This window comes from Acomys minous, assembly GCF_964271855.1.
Source record: "Acomys minous genome assembly, chromosome: 1".
In the NCBI taxonomy this organism is placed as follows: domain Eukaryota; kingdom Metazoa; phylum Chordata; class Mammalia; order Rodentia; family Muridae; genus Acomys; species Acomys minous.
In genome coordinates, this window is record NC_140483.1 from 40,679,793 (window position 1) to 40,698,964 (window position 19,172).

Below are 19,172 nucleotides of genomic sequence, written 5' to 3' on the forward strand. Positions count from 1 at the left end.
AGGGATTGCCAGGCCACTTTAGAAGCAGCCTACCACTATGTACTGCAGCTAACAGTGAGTGGGGGCTGCATCACACTGTACACCCTCAACAGCTGGCTGCCACGAGTACTTAACTTCTAATTATTTCTATTGGGTTTTTGCAGATTATGTTTCTCTTTGTGTACTTTTTGCTTTCATTTTGTTTTGAATGAGTTTTCATTCTCTGCTTTATTTCTCTTTAGGATTCTCTTGTGTCTTTAACTAAAATTTTAAAGTGTAGGTGGATGTGGTGGCGCACTCATTTAATCCCAGCACTCGGGAGGCAGAGGCAGGGGAATCTCTGGGAGTTTGAGGCCAGCCTTGTCTACAGAGTGAGTCCATGACAGCCAAGGCTATTACACAGAGAAACCCCTGTCTTGAAAAACCAAAATATATTTTTTTCTTACAGATTTTGCATATTAAATCCTTTGGCTTTTTTGCCAGTGTGACATTTTCCCTTTTTTTAATGTGTGAATATAGATGTGTACAGATAAAAGGTAGGAGTGTGTGGCTATGCAGACAGGGAGGAATGCAACCTCGAAGAGCAGGGCCCTTCCAACACCTGAGAAATATCCACTGGGTCCCCTTCACAAGGCTGGAATTGTGACTGACAATTCTCACCTCTGATTGCAACTTAGGGTCTTTACAGAGGCTTTCATTTTGGGGTCCCTTTATGGAGGTGGAGGGGCATACTTCAGCTAAGAGACTTACTGTGTGTTGTTGCCTTAGTAGGCTCGCTCCTACGTCCTTCCTCCTCCTGACGACTAAAAACTTGACAATTCTGTTTTTTAGCTGTTCTTTAACAATTTAAGTGAGACATGAAGTCCTGTTGGCAGAATCAGGTTCCCTGGCTTGCCCAGCAGGACCAGTGTACAAATGGGGGTTCCCATAAGGTGCAGAGACTGGACGCCAGGCAGCCGGTGCATCTTAGCTGTGCTATGTTCTGATTTCAGAAGTCTTTGTTAGCAAAGTGTACGGTCCTCTTAGCTGCGGTCAGGTGATAAGAAAAATGAAACTGGCTGGAATTTGAATTTTTCTTATCAAGTCATTACAGTCTTGCAGAAAAGGCAAAGATTAGCTCAGGGATCTGGGCTTCTCTGAGATTTGCTCACAAGCCATGCGCCTCACTCCTACCCTGCAGGGTTGATATGAATAATAAATGAAATGATGTCTGCAAAGAAGCTCATGTAGGTTTTTTTTTCCTCCTTCTCATAGTAATTACAAAAATTTAGGGGAGTAAAGTCTCAAGAAATGAAAGTTTCAGGGTCTTGCCTATACACAGGGGTTTATTCAGCAGCATCTGTCAAAGGGTGTGGGAGAGGCCTTTGTGTGTTAGCGGTGAACTTGCAGGGTCTGAAATGGTCCTTTAGGTTATTTGCTTTTGTTTTTAGTGAGTGTGTGTGTGTGTGTGTGTGTGTGTGTGTGTGTGTGTGTGTGTCTGTGTGTGTGTGTGTGTGTATATGTGTCTGTGTCTGAGTGTGTGTGTCTATGTCTGTGTGCATGGGCACGCATGCGGTACACCATAATCCTGTAGTGCTCTAAGAGGCCAGAAGGACGTCAGATTCCCCTACAACTGATGTTACAGGAAGATGTGGGCTGCCATGTGGATGCTGGGAATTGAACCCAGGTTCTCTGCAAGAGCAGCAAGTGCTCCTCCCTACTGACTCATCTCTCTAGCCGTGTGTTCTTTAGTTTATAATCTTGTAGCTCCTTTGCATGGTTAGGAACTGTGTTATCAATCAGTACAAAAGGTTTTATATACAGGGTGTGACTATGTGTCTGTATTTGTGTATGAGGGGTAGGGGTGTGTGTGTGTGTGTGTGTGTGTGTGTGTGTGTGTGTGTGTGTGTGTGTTTGCTGTCAAGTTCATCCCAATGGTGGAAGGGCCCTCTCATCCTCACGTGAGCCACGTGAACCTTCACTTAGATGTGAGGCCTTATTTTGGCACAGGATGGGAAGGGACTTTAGTTTTTGCCATAGAACATGTATTCATATACAAGGATTGGGGTTCAGATCTGCCTGGGACACACTGCTGAGGAAGGAGCCACTGTCGGGTCACACTGTGACCACAGCCCTCACTCACCAATGGGGCTCTTCATCTCTGCTGGACACCTGAACAGACCAGTGTTTATAATAACAGTGACAACAGAAGCGGCAACAGCGAACAGTTATTGACTCCCTGACAGAATGATGTATTTTTCCACATCTAGCCCTGATCACAGCCCTAGTGGATAGAGATCATGGCTGTACCCAAGAACCAAAGCCTATTATTTCACCCAGGTCCCACTTTTCTATGCTAATAAAATCTCCATGGAAATTCTGAGCCCAGACTGGCCTGTCCAGCTGCATGCCCAGCATCCATCAGCAGGTCCACTCCGAGCCTCCTCCTCAGTTACAGGCACATGGAGAGCATCACTTGATGTTTGTAACCTCATTCAGTTAGATGTGTGTGTGTCCTGTTTCCCATGCTGAAAAATAAGTTCCCGACAGGCAGGAACCTTGGGGGTCTCCTTTGCAGCTCTGCAACAGGTGGCTGAGAGAACAGCTCCTGCCTCACCTGGGCCAAAGCTAGAGATGGTGTCAGCTTGAGCCATGCCACCAGGAAGGCTGTCATGGGGTGACATGACTGCTACCTACATACTCTTTCGGGTGGCCTTGGTTACCCATTTTCTCTGTCCACTAGAGGTATTGTGCCACAAGTGAATCAAACCTCAGCTTGACACTGGACTCAGGTATTCTGCAAGACACTGAGGACTGCAATCTGATAGTGGAAGAGCTAAACCAGGCTAAGTAGTGACTCATTCTGACAGAACAAGCAGTCTGGGGCTATTTGGCAAGGAGTTGGGATCCTGCTTCTGCAGATCCCAAGGTTTCATTGGATGGCCACAATGGTTTGTTTGTTTTGTTTTCAAGTATGAAACATGCTTGTATACATGAACATACACACTATGAACAAATTAACTACCAATCACTATTTAGACACTATTAATACTACCAACAGTCACATCAAATAACTGTTGTCATTTTTATTTCATCAGTGAAAAAACTGAGACTAAAAGAGGTAACTTGAACAAGGTACCCAAATTAGTAAGAAACACAGCCAATATTAGCATCCAGACATGTGATTAATAATTCATTATGGTGACACTTAAGCATAGGGAAGTGTGCAGTATTCCCAATGTGCAGATACATAACAAAGAAACAGTTAAACATGCTATGTATGTGAGGAACAGTTACATAAAGAAATTTAAGCATTGGTGCTTTTAAGAATTGATGCTGCCAGGTGTAGGGTCACACAACTGTAATCCCAGCACTTGTAGAGGCAGAGGCAGGAGGATTGCTGTGGGCCTGGTCTACAAAAGCAAGTCCAAGACAGCCAACACTACACGGAGAAACCCTGCTTGAAAAAAAAATTATTCCAATTATTTAGAAATTTCTGGGTTTGTTTGGGAGAAAAAAAAAAACAAGTTTTCTGAATATACTGGAAGGAGCCATGGGATGAGAGATTTAAAAAGTGCTTCTAGTAGCCAAAATTGTAGTTTCTTTATGTAATAAGATACGACTTTATACTATTATCAATTCAGCCTGAAATCAAAGGAGTCTATACACAGTAAACAAAGAAGTGTTTGCTACCAATTCTTCATGCACACCAATTACAAAAATGAGGTAGAATAAACAAAAATAAAAGAAACAACCAAATATTCATTGAAGTTGCCTATAGTAAATGTACTATAAAATAGTTAGCAAGAAAACAGTTTAGGGCAATGGCTGCTCATCTAAGTAGGATAAACTGCTGACGCATCCACTGCCATGTACAACTTCTAGTTACATTGTTTAAGGTTCTGATTTTTATAGGTTATAGAGTCAAAGTGTTTGTTTTTAAAGGAGTGTTTGTGCCCAAACTTTAGAGCATCTAGTTTGTATTTTAAAAAAAGAAAAACAAGTGAAGGGTACAACGAAAATATTCCAGCTTGCCCTTTCACCACCGCCTGTCCTGTGACGCTGTGATGAAACAGGAAGGGACTTTTGTCTTGTCCTGTCTGTGGAGATTTGCTCTCAGAAAGCTACATACTTTGATCAAAACAACCCAGCCGGATCAGATGTGGAACTTCAGTCCTGGTCCCGTCTGTGTCCTCATGTGGAGAGAGGCTAGAAGATGCTCAAAAGCAGCCGTTCCCTCGCGTCCTTAAGCCTGCCAAGATCCCGCCTGCCGGCAGGCTCCCAAAAGCCTCTTGTCCTCCTAGTCATTCATGAGGACTAGGCACAGCCCCAGATCTGTCACACATGTTCATAAAATCCTTATTTGCTGTTCCTTTAAACCATTTTTAGAGCGAATTAAAAACTCAGGCATCCCTCGATTACACACTGTTCTCCTGTGACACTTTAAGTGCCCAAGCCTGGGGAGGGAGCTGCATAATGTGAGCCCCAGAAGGTGACTGCCCAGTCTTCCTGGTGGGAGATAAGACTCCTAGCAGCAGCAGCCCTTTGACTTCTTGGTGTAAGCTGTACCTCATTCATGCCAATGATCCAAGTTGACATAAATTCTTGCTAGCATTTTTAAAAAACTTATTATGGGACTGGTCTCTTATGCCTTGAGATAATTAGACCCTAAAAATCAGACTCTCTCTCTCTCTCTCTCTCTCTCTCTCTCTCTCTCTCTCTCTGTGTGTGTGTGTGTGTGTGTGTGTGTGTGTGTGTGGTCACTGATGAAGACTGGATTCCATCACAAAGCCGACTTAAATTGGAAGGAAATGGACCAGCAGTAACTATTCCAGGCCCTGGCTTGACTTTTGTATTCACGTGACCTTTTCTCTTTTGTTCCCAGGGTCGGGATTACTGTTCCGAAGAAGAGGATATCACATAGCATCGATTCTCCCACTCAGACCAGGAGCTACTACTGTGTAAATAGGTTACACCCCAGTTGAAACCTTTGCAAAGGTCGGTTCTCTTCACCGAACAGCACTATTAACAAGCGAAGACCGGTCCATATCGTATGCCCCATTAAATTACAGTGTTTCTTAATGAACCTGCAAAGGAATATTGCTAAACACAAACACAAAAAACTGTTCTGGAACTTTCTTTGTTGCTGCTAGTTAAAACTTGTTGCAACTTTTCACTTCTCTTGTGTCCAAGTATGCAGCAAAATTCTGCAGTTCACCTTAAAGATACTATTGGTTTTCCGATGCTCTCCAGCCTATTTTCTAAAAGATGAGGTAGAGATGCACTCTGACACAGACTCCGGTTCTAGCCTGGTTCTGCTTTGATGTCAAGCATCCCTCCCCCTCTTTCCTCCTCTTCCATCTCTTCTGAGTGGTCCAGGGATGGCCTGAGCCTTGCTTCTCACTGGTAATGTGTGGCTTTGGACATGGAATGGTGGCCATGGTAAAGCCTTGTTTCTCTGCTCAGAAGTAGAAGAGCCGCAATTGATTAAAAGCATGTTGTGGCCTGACTCCTGGAAGTGACACAGGCCCCGAGCAGTTAGGTTGTTCCACTTGCTAGGACTCTTAGTGCAGGATTCAGCTTGTAGCATTGGCTTTGCTCACATGCAAATGGAAGTGTGACCACAATCAGCTTGAATCCCTCTTCCTCACTCTCTTTTTTTTTTTTTCTAAGAAATAAACATTTTACTGTTTTTATGTATCCTTGTCTTCTCCCATTCATCCAGCTCAGCATTTTAAGATGATCCCAGGTGTGGAAGTTAAGTCCTCCTTCACAGTGGCACTGATGATTGCCCTACATGGCTCCCCACCCTTCTGTTGACATCTACCATGGTGTGGAAGGGCTGTGAGTGGTCGGAAAAGATACAGGACAACCCCGCGACTCCTCAGGAGGGCTGGAAATCACCGCTGCCTATCACTTTGTTAGCTCCTAAGGCACGCTGTTTTCTAATTTCTCCCCTTTCAAAATCAAAATGCCACATTAGCCTTGCCCCTTCCTTCCCTTGTGTTTCCAGATCCGGTAGTATGGGTAAAAGGTGTCTGCCTACTGGAAAACATAGGACATCCACACTGGAGATGTTATTTGGAGATGTGAAAGCCAAAAGCCCCTGGTGGTGGGGAGTGTTGGCCGTGTGTTCAGTAGAGTTTATTTTTCCATGCTATGTGAAGAGAATGATCTCTTCTCAAAGACAGAAGTAATATTTTTAACAAATATTGTCACAAGTAAATAGCAATCAAAAGGAGAAAATAACTTTTGTATTTTTTTAAATCATGTTTGATAGCTTTGAACGAGGGTTCTCTTTGTTACTTTCAGGGGAGGGCACCCTATCATATGCCATGCCAGCAGTCCAGGGTTGGGCTTGCCCTACACACACACACACACACACACACACACACACACAAGAATGCTCTGTTCTTTGAGGGCTGTGAATTTCAAGGGCCTCGCTATCAGCCACACTGCCACCTTCGGAAGGTGGAATAGTTACAAGAGGATTAGTTAAGATGTTCCCAGCTGTCAAAAGATTGTCTGCCACAATACAGAGCAGGAAGCTAAATTCGTTCTTGCCAAAATGAGCCTTGACTTTCAAATCCGTCCACAAAAATGGCAAGATTCTTCACCTCCTGTCAGACCCGAGGCAGCAAAAGCGAGGGAAAGAAAACGTGGTCGAGTGCTATAGAAAATGGACTCGGGTGTTAGCAACAAAACATCCCATAATTCTTGCAGCCAGCAGCAGCTATTTTGGGGAGCAGCTGTGGTTGTTACATAAATAGAGATGTGGCCAAAAGCTGAGGCTTTTTATCCAGCTCCACGCAGAAAAATGCAGGGAGAGTCGAGTAGTCTAGAGTTTTAAGTTCCCTCCTCTCATATGGTTTTTTTGGCCAAAGGACGAAAATAGTTTTCCTCCACTGTAAATGAACTGCTAAAGCCTGCCTCACTCGTTCACTGGCGGCTTTGTTCACTGTTCTCTGGATGGCCATTTGCGGGATCTCGTGCTCTTATCAAGCAAGAAGGAAGCGAATGTTAACGTCTTCCGTTTGACCCCTCTGCTTGGTGTCTAAGACAGTGTCTTCCCAGGAAATCAACATCCTCCGCCCGAAGATGAGATGCCCATGTCCTTTTCCTCAGTCATGTTTAGTGTTTTGGGTGTCACACATGTTTCTCGGGAACCTCACTTTTGAGTGTTAATGAAACCCTCAGTGCTGTCTCAGGAACAGCGGCTTTTCACAGATTTGTCTCCTGTATTTCATGCTGGATAGCTCTTTTGCTGTACAGAAGTGATTTCATCTTCAGGTACGTTTGGTTACCTCTAGAAATAGGTCCAAGAAACAGGATGGTTGAGTGGGTTGGCATGAAATGCTGGACTATATTAGCAACACTCGAAACTGTCTGTTTTCCATTTGTTGGTTTGAATCATAAAATTGTCAAGTGATTTGTGTTTGTACTTTATTTTTCTATACCTTCTGGAAGGATCTAAATTAAAAATATATCCCCCCCTCCCCCATATCATAGCATTAAGCAGATTGTCTCAGGTATAAGGAAAAGATTTTTCCAGTATAGATGCTGGTACATCTTGCTGGTTGTCATGTCTGTAGGACTTGGGAGCTGGAAGGAGGGAGGAAGAAAGGGGAGTGGCCTGGTAGGTGCAGGAAGGGGAATGGGCAGAGGCTATTTTGAAGAGCTTGTAGAGCAGCTGTGTGCTAAGGCAGCTGGCCTAGTGGCCAGTGGGTGGAGTGGATCTGCTGGCAAGACTCGTAGCTGGGTTACACACGCCTCACGTCCTCCACCGTGTAGAGTTGTAGAGGTTCGACAGTGTGTCCGCGCGCAGCTTTCTTTGGCTTGGCAGACATTCAGGATCCCAGAGTACTGCTCTCATAATTGAATACGTGTTTCTTACTGGCAGACAAACTCAAAAGAGGCTTTTACCTCCAGGAAGCCTCCTAGCCCCAGGCTTAAGCGGGAGCACTAAGAGTGACATTATAGTCTATTTAGGGACAAAGAAGGTACAAAGTCCAGAGATGAGAAAACTAGGTCAGCCCTGCAGAAACAGCCGCACAGTGGCAGGCCTCTCCCTGTCTGCTGTGCCTAGGGTCTGAGGCTCAGCTTTGATGACGCAAGTAAGAAATACGTACCCCAGGAATAGCCTTGGTTCTCAGCCCCCTGGCGCCTGCCTGGTCCTTCACTATAAAGCTTCTCTGTGTCTTGGGTGGAGCCAACTCTGAAGTGGCCATGCCAGAGAGATGACAGCCCAGGGATGGTAAACCCTACGACTTGACCCAGTTGATGGCCTCCGACTTTGAGTTATAGCTTTGCCTCAGCCTCATCACCCCCTTTCTTGGTCTCTGTCTCTTCCAGCAGGGGTCCCATAACCTGCTGGAGTAGAATATCCCTCTTCTGACCTTTGCCTCAGTCACCTACAGGGCAGTGTGGCATAGCGATAAGTCTTGTTTCGATGCTGGGTGAAAATGTAAAAGTTGTTCCATCTCTACTGGTCCCCAAAAAAAAGAAGCTACATTAAAAATGTTTGATTTGTAGTAAGAGAAAAGATCATCTTCTTAATCCAGGAAAAATATGAAGAATCTAGACTTTAAAAGCCAGGTATTTTCCTTATAAAAGACAAAACAATTGACATAGAAAGTCTTTCCCTTAAGCTTCTCTCAAAAACAAGGGGGGGCCAGTTTCATTTCTTTATACCTCTTTAGAAGTTGATCTTCTTAAGTTGCTTTAAACTCCAGTAGAAAAATAAAGCATGCTTGGTGGGTAGGGGCTGTGTATTTACAAGGCATAATGAAAGGGGTGGCTGGAAGTGGGGGCTTCAAGATGTCATGAGTGGGTTGGCAGACCCCAGTGTGCCTCTGCAAAGCTGTGTGGAACCTCTACAGATGCCCTGGGATGAAGCATTGGGATTCCTTGAATGAGATCTGTGACTCGCCTCTTACAGACAAATGGATGCATTCTCCTGATGGGGAAGACACCTTGATTTCCACAGTCACCAGAAAGAAAAAAAAAACAAAAACACAAATCTGTGAGAGAATATATGTCCATTATGACAAAATCCTGGGGCCCATGGTTTTCAGGAGACCTTCTGTCATATCTGAGATCTGATTTCATCTTGAATGGGAAAAGGAACAGGAACCTTATTTATGCTAGCTCTGTGCCAGATGTCCTTGACATCCTATCTTTATCTCGTGTATTCTTCAAAATAGTCTTTTTACCCTGCCCCCACATTCTAAGTAACGTGTCTTACATGTTGAATTCGTCTGTCCAATGCTCGTGTTGAAAAAAGGAAAGATGTCTTTGGAGTATATTACTATTATTACTACTACACACCTTGCAGCACTGTGAACAAAAGCTTCTGGGGGGCGTCTGCCTCCTAGAGTCTCTCTTAGGCTCCTTCCCAGCTTGCCCTCCTCATGAGGAGTCTTACCTGACCTTCCCTAGTCACACAAACTGCACATAGACCTGAAGAAGCCACTGGTGATGGAGAACTTTGGGGTTCAGAGGGAAAGGCTTGAGGGAGGGGGTAAGTCATCCTTTCTGCTTCTGAGAAAAGATGTAATCTTTATCACGCTTTGGGTGATGTGGTTTTTCCCCCCTGAGTCTTCGAAGCTTATTTCATCAGAGCCTTGTCTTTTGAAGGTTAAAAGGCATGCTCACCTTCGCAGAGAGATCTGAGGGACTCTGAGAAGGAGCCAATGTCTGGACCAGTGACTTGGATGGAAAGCCTTCCTGGGGGGGCTGCAGTTGGATATTTCTTTTTGATTGTTGGATTAGGAGTCTGTATTTTCCAAGGCTACTTTAAAGCCAAACTTCGATGTGACTCTTAAGATCATAAGCATTTTCTGATAGTCATATGGTAAGCAGGGAAAGTTACTCTGCTCCAAGGTTAGGCTAGCTCAGGAACACCACAGAGTTCATCTGCTTGCTTCATAAAGCGAATGAGGCAAAAGATGACACGTCGCTAGACTGGCTGGTGAAGGCACCACCTGGAGGGGACCCAGCTGATAAAGGCGCCACCTGGAGGGGACTCAGCTGGTAAAGGCGCCACCTGGAGGGGACCCAACTGGTAAAGGTGCCACCTGGAGGGGACCCAGCTGGTGAAGGCACCACCTGGAGGAGACCCAGCTGGTGAAGGCACCACCTGGAGGGGACCCAGCTGGTGAAGACACCACCTGGAGGGGACCCAGCTGGTGAAGGCTCTACCTGGAGGGGACCCAGCTGGTGAAGGCACCACCTGGAGGAGACCCAGCTGGTGAAGGCACTACCTGGAGGGGACCCAGCTGGTGAAGACACCACCTGGAGGGAACCCAGCTGGTGAAGGCACTACCTGGAGGGAACCCAGCTGGTGAAGGTGCCACCTGGAGGGGACCCAGCTGGTGAAGGCACCACTTGGAGGGGACCCAGCTGGTGAAGGCACCACCTGGAGGAGATCCAGCTGGTGAAGGTGCCACCTGGAGGGGACCCAGCTGGTAAAGGTGCCACCTGGAGGAGACCCAGCTGGTGAAGGCACTACCTAGAGGGGACCTAGCTGGTGAGGTGCCACCTGGAGGGGACCCAGCTGGTGAAGGCACTACCTGGAGGGGACCCAGATGGTAAAGGCACTACCTGGAGGGGACCCAGCTGATGAAGTCACCACCTGGAGGGGACCCATGGCCACCCTCATTTACTACCTTCTGAGACTCAAAAGAATTTCCTTGTTCAAGTTCCTTGTGAAATAGGTCCTCAAGATCCTGATTGCTTCTAACCTAGCAACTTGCAGATTCCTTCGAAATGATGTGGGAATAGCCCTCATCTCTCGGGAGCCAGAGAAATTCCTTAAAGTCAGGAAGGTCCCACAAAGCCAAAGTCTCCTATATGACATTGTCTCTTTGCCTTGAATCCATTCTTTTTCCCTTCTCGAGGGCTATTTTTAGGTCAAGCCTTTGGGTTTGGCTGAATAAGATTTAAAGTTTAAAAAAAAAAAAAGCATTAACATAACCAGGCTTCTCTCAGTCCTCCAGGGGCCACTTGGCTCAGACCCAGGAGTTTTAAAAAAAAAAGTGGCTTGGCATTTCAGTCCAGACCTTCAGGGCCTCTTCTCCTTTGACAGACAAGTGAGCAAATCAAGTTTTGCAGAAGATTCCAAGCCAGATTTTTTCCATCAAAAAAAAATGTAAATTCATAAAAAGTATTATCTGTTTTCCTGGATCAGACCCAGGCAGTTGCCTTATTAGGACTTTAAGTGTGGATCTTTTCTTTTAACACATATACAAAGATAGATGGATAAAGAAAACATAAATACTTAATCATAGACAGGCTGGGGTGAGGGGGCTGTCTTTTACCATTCTGTAATCACGACAGGAACGTCTAGATGTTCACGTAACTGTAAGGATGCTTAAAACAGGAAAACGTCGTGGCTGCTTCTGTAGAAGTCTGAGTCAGATCCAGTGAGAGCACAAGGTCTGTGAGTGGACTCCTCACTCCGTGCTCTTCTGTGCCTGATGTCTGCATGTGTCTGATCCCTCTGGACCTCTGGGTCGGTGTTCTGCCTCATGCCCTTTTCCCAGCGCACAGTGGGACTGAAGACAGGTGCCAGGTCCAGCCATAGCAGTGCTTACACAGTGCCACTCATCAGTGTGGCCTTGACTGTGACATTGCAGCGACTCTGCTGGGACCCTCTCTCTGGTTGTCCTGGGTGTAGCTACCCCTCGTAGGCTCCAGGCGCTGAGCCAATGGCCAAGCAATACAAAGGTGAGCCACAGTATTCACACTCCTGGAGCCTGTCACTAGGGGCGGGGGGAAACCAACTGGAAGGGCCACCTTAGAGAAATCACAGAGAACTGTGGGATCAGGCTGCAGTGGTAGCTGGCCAGCTTCAGGCATCGAAGCTTCCAGAAAACAATGGAAGCACAAGTCTTACTTGTCTAAGCACAGGAGGAATGTTACCAGAAGAGGCATCCGTGCCCAGAGGACAGCATGAGACCGCACGGGTGGGAGGGCCCTCTGGGGCCTCCGTGCAGGGAAGCGACTCAAGCTTAAGAGTAGCGGAGAGAAGAGCAAAGGATGAGGACAGAGAGGCAAACCAGGCTCTGGGGCTGAGCCGTGGGTTCCTGGAGAATGAAGCAGAGTTTCGGATGCATCTCTGCACGCTCTGCTCAGTGTATGCCCCTGAGAGCCAGATGTGACCATTCTTAGGGTGGGAACTGCCTTCCTCTGGAAATACCGCAGCTGCTGGCTGAGATTTATGCCCAGCCGTCGTCTCTCCCCTTTCCAACTTCTCTTCCTGCCTCTAAAAGCTGTATGAGTTCAGGGGCTTTAGCCTGGGCTGGATCTAGTTTGGAGATTCGTGGGAGACAGGGCTGGGTCATCCTGACCTGTCTTTAAAGAAATGATAGCTAAAAATACCTCTTGGGACAAGGTTGGCCTAGACCCAGAGATGTGAGTGCACCCTAAAATAAATATTACGGAAGTGCGAGAGCTTCCCTATTTAGTGTGTGGTTCTAGCCAAAGCTTGGCCTTCGCATAGCCTTGCCCTGGCTTAGGTCACAGGCGCTGACCCAGGGACAAGTGCATACCTGAGGCTTGCCTAGGAAAGAGGATCTGGGGGTCTTTGGTGGGGGATTGTTTTGGTTTTTTTTTTTAATCATAAAGTACAGATAAGTTGTGTGTGAGTGCAAAATATTCCTGAGGATCTACAGTGGCTGAGGACCAGGGGGACTGTGGGTGCTGGGAGCTTCCCTGAAATGAGTTGGGGAAAGCAGAATTCATCAGGCTGAGAAAACAGTTTGCAGTGCCTTGTAGGTCTTCCAAAGAATCTATTTAGAATTTGCAACAGTGGTTTTTTCCCTTCCTTCCTTCCTTCCTTCCTTCATTCATTCATTCATTCTTCCTTTCTACAAAAGAAAAAGAAAAAAGGAAGATTTTTAGAAGAAGCAGAATTAGATACTTCAGAATACTAGCAATAAGTCAGCATGACCAGAAAAACTAAGGGAAGACTCACACAGGGTGACGTTCCCCTGAGAGGCCAGAGCTTTGGGGCCGAATGCAGCTTTTCTAGCCACATGGCACTGGCTCTCTACTTGGGGATTTTGGGCAGCCCTCTCTAGCTAGTCTTGGGGCTCTCAGCTTCAAGCTGCCTACATCTGCCTTCCTGAGTGCAGCTAGACATGCCTAACGTCCACACCACCCTCTAGGCTGGAGGGAAGTTGGTTTGTTTCTTGTTTGTTTGTTTGTTTGTTTGTTGCTCAGAATGCCCACTCTTCCCAGATAGCCATCTCGCTTCTCACCCAAGGATTTCTAGTTCTGTGTCTTGGGGTTACCTTGGTAGAATCCCACACGCCTGACTCTGGCCTGTGTTGAGGCTGACGCTGGAAGCCAGTGGAAAATGTGGCCTCTCACCTGCTTGAAAATTAGGATGCCCTCTTGTCATTTTCTGCCCACACTCCTCCACCACCGCCACTGCCGCCACCGTGTGCACACGCTCATTTCCCATTCATCTCCATCACATTGCCAAGAGATGGTCCAACTGCCTCTATGCCAGTTGTCAAAGGCTGCATGATGGCTCATCCCACAGGTACTGGCATTTATATAGGAGCATTGCCTTGATTCCGGGTAAAGCTACTAGTGAAATATTCAACCTCAAACAGTCTTGCTCTTTTCTAGGAACTTAAATAGTCAAGTAGTGGTGGGCCTGGGAACATGGAAGGGTTCTTCTGCCTGCACATGGACCTGTGAGGCAGCCAGGGCCTGTTTCCATCCCATGTGGCTACTACAAAGCCATTGTGACGTACACCCTCCTGTACATTAATTTGTTAAATCATATGTCCATCTACTTTTATAGTAATAGACATACAAGAAAAGAAAAACAAGTACACAAATTTAAAACAATGATACATAAGACAGTACAACGGTTGTATTATTTTCTCTGAACTCCTGTGACCACGGGTGTCTCTTGGTATGTTGGATACCCACGTGAATACCACTGCTTTGGTGCAAATCAGTATAGCGTGATAGTATCCCAGACCACTGTCTGGCACTCAGCCTACAGAAGGAAAGAGTCACAAGGCAAGCCCTAAGAGTTTTGAGTCTGAGAAATCTGAGGCAAGCAAACTCACATGGCATAAACTGAAATAACTGAGAACCCTGAGGGAGATGTCCACAGAGGGAAGTGGCTGTCGGTGCTAAGAGCAGGCACACTGCACAGGGTCAGGCTTCGTTCACCTTCTCTCCCTGGGTCTCCTGAAAAGGACATTGTCGCTACCCCAGCTCTCTCCTGAATGGAATTCTTTGAACCCTCAAAGTGCTTCAGCCATCCCAATCCCATGGCACCAGTGGACTGTGGCTTAAAGATCATGTTTGATTTGACTACCAAGATGTTCTGATGCTTCTGTCCCATTTTGAAAAGGATCTGAGAAAGTATATGAGTCTAATTATATATACATATTTATACATGTGTATTTTTGTTTATTGTTACATTTTGACATTGGACTTTCTATTAAATAATTTTTAACAGTTGCCCTGGCTCTGTTCTTTCTTATGTCTCTCTGCCTACCTGGGTCTGGGTTGGAGTGGGTGGACTCATCTATCTATATGAGACCCTGTGATCAATTTTGTCCTTCCTTTTCTCTCTTCTGGACTCTCCACTTGGGAGGGTGTCTGCTTTCCTTCCTTACATGAACTCTTGACTCTGCAGGACACTCATCCAATCAGGTACCCCATTGGGAGCCCCCAACCTTCCTGCCATCTCCAGTCTTGCCCACTCACTTCCGAAAGTTCATAAATCCACACAGCTGCTCCTAATGCACACATGGGGAATGACCCCAAAATGATACCTTGAGCTTTATCTCTTGTGTAGTTCCTAACACACATGCACACACATACTCACACGCACACATACACGGGCACACACACACACACACACACACACACACACACATACACAGTTCTACCTGTGAGACCTTGGACAAGTTACTTAACCTTCTGGAGCGCAGTAAAACAGAGTCTCCTCATAAGTTTGGCCGGTGGCAATCCCCTGGAAACCACCTAACAAAAAACCATCTGTTTCCCAAAGACTTATTTATGTGTTCTCGTCGTTTTGCCAGCTGACACATGCTATTTGTTCATTGTGTGCTAAGCTCTAGAGTCCCCCCAAGAAGAGAGCCAGGGGTTTGAGGACTTGCAGAGTTTGCTCCTCCAAAGTTAAAGGTGCCAGTGGATCAGCATGAATGAATCGGCCTGTGACTTGCATGCCCAGCTCAACCCTGCGACCGCCTGACTGGCTTTGGGGTCTCCATGGCACCAGCTGGCCCAGCAGCCTTTGGCTCGTAGAAGCAGGGTACCTTCATGATTTCCCGATGGTATCGTGGTAGGAGAAAGGGTCAGCTGTTAGGGATAAGGGATCAATAACCAGTTGCCCCCATCCCGGGCATTTTTCTCCCAGCCATAAAGTTGGAAGCTCAAATTATTCACTGCTGAGTTTCATGAGCTGTCACACGAGGCCAGTGCTTAAGCCCAGAGTGATCCAGAGTCCAGCTGGATCTTTCAGAAACAAACCTGTTTCTTCCAGTACAGACCCACTTAGACTCGCAAAGGCCACTCCCTCCCCCACCACCCAGCCCCCCACCCCTCCCCCCACCCCCTACCCTGGACAGCAGTGGTCAGTGTAATTCTCCTTCCTGCCCTGTTTGCCTAATCATTAGGAGTACAGGATGAATAGCCTCCAGTCGCCCCTGCTTGCTCACCGGGAAACAGCACTCAGCTTGGGGAGCTTTCCAAACCTCTGCTTCACATCATGTGTCTATAACCTTTCCTCTAGTTTCTCAGTGTAGATGACAGGTTCCCCTAAAGCCCCTGGAGGCTTTGGAATTCCAGACAACGGGTAAGCTACTCGGTGTGCTTCGAATGCCTGCCAGTAACTCTAGCTCCCCTTCTAAACATGTTTGACCCCAGGCGTTCATAGAACAAACAGGTGCTAGCAGTAGGTGGGGGTGAGAATCTGTCACCTTGTAAACATTAGATAAATAATAAATAAATAATAGAAAGTATGGTGTCAGTTTGGCAAAGCTTGCTCCTAAGTCCATGAACAGTGTGCTCTAACTGGCCCCCACCACGTTCATACATTGGGCTAACTGGAGACCTCTCCTTAATACCTCAGGTCAAGTCAATCAGTATCCCTGGGGGATGGAGCTAGACCTAGCACTTTCATATCTTCCTGGAAGTTGGAGGAGGTCCATTTGTGTCAGAAAACCAGGGAGAGCAAATCCCCACTCCTGGAAAAGCCTCCGCGTGAAGGACAGTGGGTTTTATCGGACTCAGACTCCCTGCTGCTGTGTCTCCTTAGCTGCCTGAACAGAAAAGCAAGGTTTACACACACAGTGCCTTTTGGGGAAAGGGCCCATGATTGCTAATATTGTGGCTGCAGTGGTTGAGTTTCTGGCAAAAGAAGACCATCTTGGTAAGTTTGGGAATTGCCCGCTGATGTATGACCCAAAACGGATCAGCCAGGCTCGTGGCCGGAATGCCAAGCCCTCACTCCAATTGTTTGCAGAGCTCTGGTCATCGGTATGCTCGGCGCTTGGCCATGAGTCTGGTGCTGGGCTCTGCAGCTAGCTGTCCTGTGGAGGACTGAAAGCCTCGATGCAAGGGCACAGAAAAGATCCAATAACCAGGAGCCGTAAAGACTTGCCTTTCTCCTCTTGGCATGAGGGGAGGCTGGAAACTGGGGGGGAGGGGGGTACAGGGTGGGTGGTGGCTGATCCCTCAATGTCTTCTTATGTCAGCTGAAGATCATAAGGGATGCTTACCAATCACAAACTCAGGCTGGGTGCCCAGAGGGATGTCAGTGCCCCATGATCGGACTGGAATACAAATAAATGAGGTTTGGGGTTTAATGACGTGGCTGGGTAGCGTGTGGGGAGCAGGGCACAGGAAATGTTCTTCTCAAGGTCCGTTGTGCTAGGAGTGAAACAAATCACTCACCTTGTCTGCTATTAGCTCCCTCCCTCAACTCACAGGCTTTGCCACCACCACCACCACCCCAGGAATCACTAGCAGAAACTTGACATCGCGCCTTCCCAAAGCCTCCTATATTTTTGAAATGATGGGTCTGGCATCCGTGTCTCTGCTGACACAATGGTGTTCTGGTGTCCCAGACCCTTTAGAGAGCACTGATGAAGGCTACAGAGGTCACCTTAAGTATCTCTCCCTACTCCCAAGCACAAGGAAGGGGAGCGCTTGAGGCACCTCCAAAACGTAAATACCAAGTAAGGATTGGAAAGACGACTGGAGCCCCCTCACTCAATAGCACGAGGTCTTCCGTCTTTTCCTGGTTTCCACAACAGTAGCTTGAACAACGGACAGAGCCCACAGCACACAGGCCCAGAGCCATCCCCTAGCAAGTACGACCCACCCCCTAACTCCTGGAAATGGCTGACCCTTTGTTTTAGAGTTAAAGAAACTAGGCCTCAAAGAGATTAGTTCAGTTCACCCGAGGTCACGCAGCAGTAAGCGGTAGAAATACAGTACCAACTCAGGTTGGTTCTACTCAGAGGCCTGGCTTAGAGCCAGCTCTAGCGTCCTTCGTGTTGCCACCTCAGGATGACATGCCGTTGGTACCACATTGGCTCCAGTCTTTGCCGGAGCCACGCAGAACCACCTCATCTGCCTTTTTTCCAGGATATTCTGCCCATCCCTCTGCAGAAGCTGGTGTCCTAAGTGTCCCTCCTGCCTTGAATACCACCAGCAGCCCAGCCCTGTGCTGGTAGAGCCACACTGCCTTGAGGCACAGGTATGGGACCACCCAGTTTCTACCCCTCAGGCAGCCCTTCTCACAGCATCTACAATAGCCTACTAATTCCTAGCTTTCTCTTCTTCGCCCTAGTTCTCCCTCACTGCTTTCCCTGAGGCATTGCTCTCTTGTCAACCTTTTAGGCCCACTTGCCAGATGCGTGGGAAACAATGGCAATTTGCACGTATGATCTGACGTCTCAGGCATTTTACTTGGTTCTGCCCAGACCATTCCTGGCAACTAGTCCCATAAAAGAAAAGCCACTGTCACCCGCTAGGGCCCTGTCTGCCCAAGGTCTCCTGGAGCTCCCAACAGCACATGAGCCCTTCTAACCATGGAAGTGCGAATCTGTATTCGCTAGATGCTGTACCAGGGGCATCTGTATTCGCTAGATGCTGTACCAGGGGCAGTGAAGAATGGTGCCCATTACCCACAGGGCCATCTCTGTCAGACTCCTCCCTCACCAGAGCTCCATTCTGAATTGCTCGATTGGCTGTGACAGACACTTCTGGCAGCCCATGACAACTAGTGGCCAATCAGTACTCCCCACACCTAGCCGACGGATCTATTTCTTGAGGCAGAGAGAAGATGGAGGCCTTTGGGAAGATAGCTTCCATCAATCGATGGCAGTAGGCCCCCCAGCATCTAAGAGCAAGAGGCCCCTGTCCCCTATGTATTCTGGTTTCCAGGCTAGTGGGTGGTTGTTTTTCCTCCAAAGTCCTTCCTCTTACCAGAGGGCTGTGGTCTGAGGAATGTTTTGACTTGAAACATTCAGGTCCTTGGTGGTATTTGGAGCTGTGAGACCCTTCTGTGCTAAAAGGAAAAAGAAGATGAATGGACTATTTAGAGACCGCTAACAATCCACAGCCTAAGAACAGCCTACAGCTCTGTAGCTGAAATGCTAGCTTTCAGAGAGAAGCCCCAGGGGAGCTGCTAGCCTTGCAGCAACCGTGGCCTCAACTCTTGTTAGTCCTGCTTGGAGCGCCCTGCCCTAAAGTGTCACAAAGCTTCCAGAATATTATGCCTTTGTTCTGGCTTTTTCTCCACCCCCACCCCACCCCGTCAACCTCTTCCCAGAAAACTCCCATCCTGGAGCCTGTGGCATTCTTTCTCGGTGACTTAGAATGCTTCTAAACCAAATGACCTTTGCACAGGGAAAGGGACCTGTGTTTGAGAAAGCCTCAGACTGCTTTGCTTGCGAGTGAGTGGTTCAGTTTGACTTCCCCATCACGAGATGTGTGCTCAACCTGTGGGAGAACGTTAGCTTTCTCCGCAGAACTTAATGGAAGCCCCTAGAGCCTGGCGTGCCCGCCTGTGTGTTTCCATCACCAGAAAATGGTGCTGGCATTGAATCCTGAGATCCAAAGAGACCGACAGCCACAGGGTTCTAAATGTTCACGTCTATTTAAAACCTGACCAGTTGACAGAAATAACAAAGGCTTGTTTCTAAGAT

General features: G+C 47.2%; 1 protein-coding gene and 1 long non-coding RNA gene across 5 annotated transcripts in view; one reads left to right on the plus strand and one right to left on the minus strand.

The window, feature by feature from the left end:
• LOC311585860 (uncharacterized protein C1orf21) overlaps positions 1–5,658 on the plus strand; it is a 208,108-nt gene extending 202,450 nt beyond the window's left edge. For both annotated transcript variants that reach the window (XM_084761500.1, XM_084761501.1), the window contains exon 6: positions 4,844–5,658. In XM_084761500.1, the coding sequence (XP_084617626.1) occupies positions 4,844–4,882 (39 nt within the window). In that variant the 3' untranslated portion in view covers positions 4,883–5,658. The remainder of the gene's footprint in view (positions 1–4,843) is intronic.
• Positions 5,659–5,804: 146 nt separating this feature from the next.
• On the minus strand, positions 5,805–14,442 carry LOC311585947. 3 transcript variants are annotated; one of them, XR_014775397.1, is made up of 3 exons: positions 10,561–14,442; positions 10,499–10,529; positions 5,805–10,468 (listed from the first exon to the last, which is right to left on the minus strand). It is a non-coding gene; the product is annotated as an uncharacterized lncRNA (long non-coding RNA). The 3 variants fall into 3 exon arrangements; XR_014775398.1 differs by having other exon boundaries at positions 5,805–10,375; positions 10,407–10,468; positions 10,499–14,442; XR_014775399.1 differs by having other exon boundaries at positions 5,805–10,282; positions 10,314–10,468; positions 10,499–14,442.
• Positions 14,443–19,172: the final 4,730 nt, after the last annotated feature.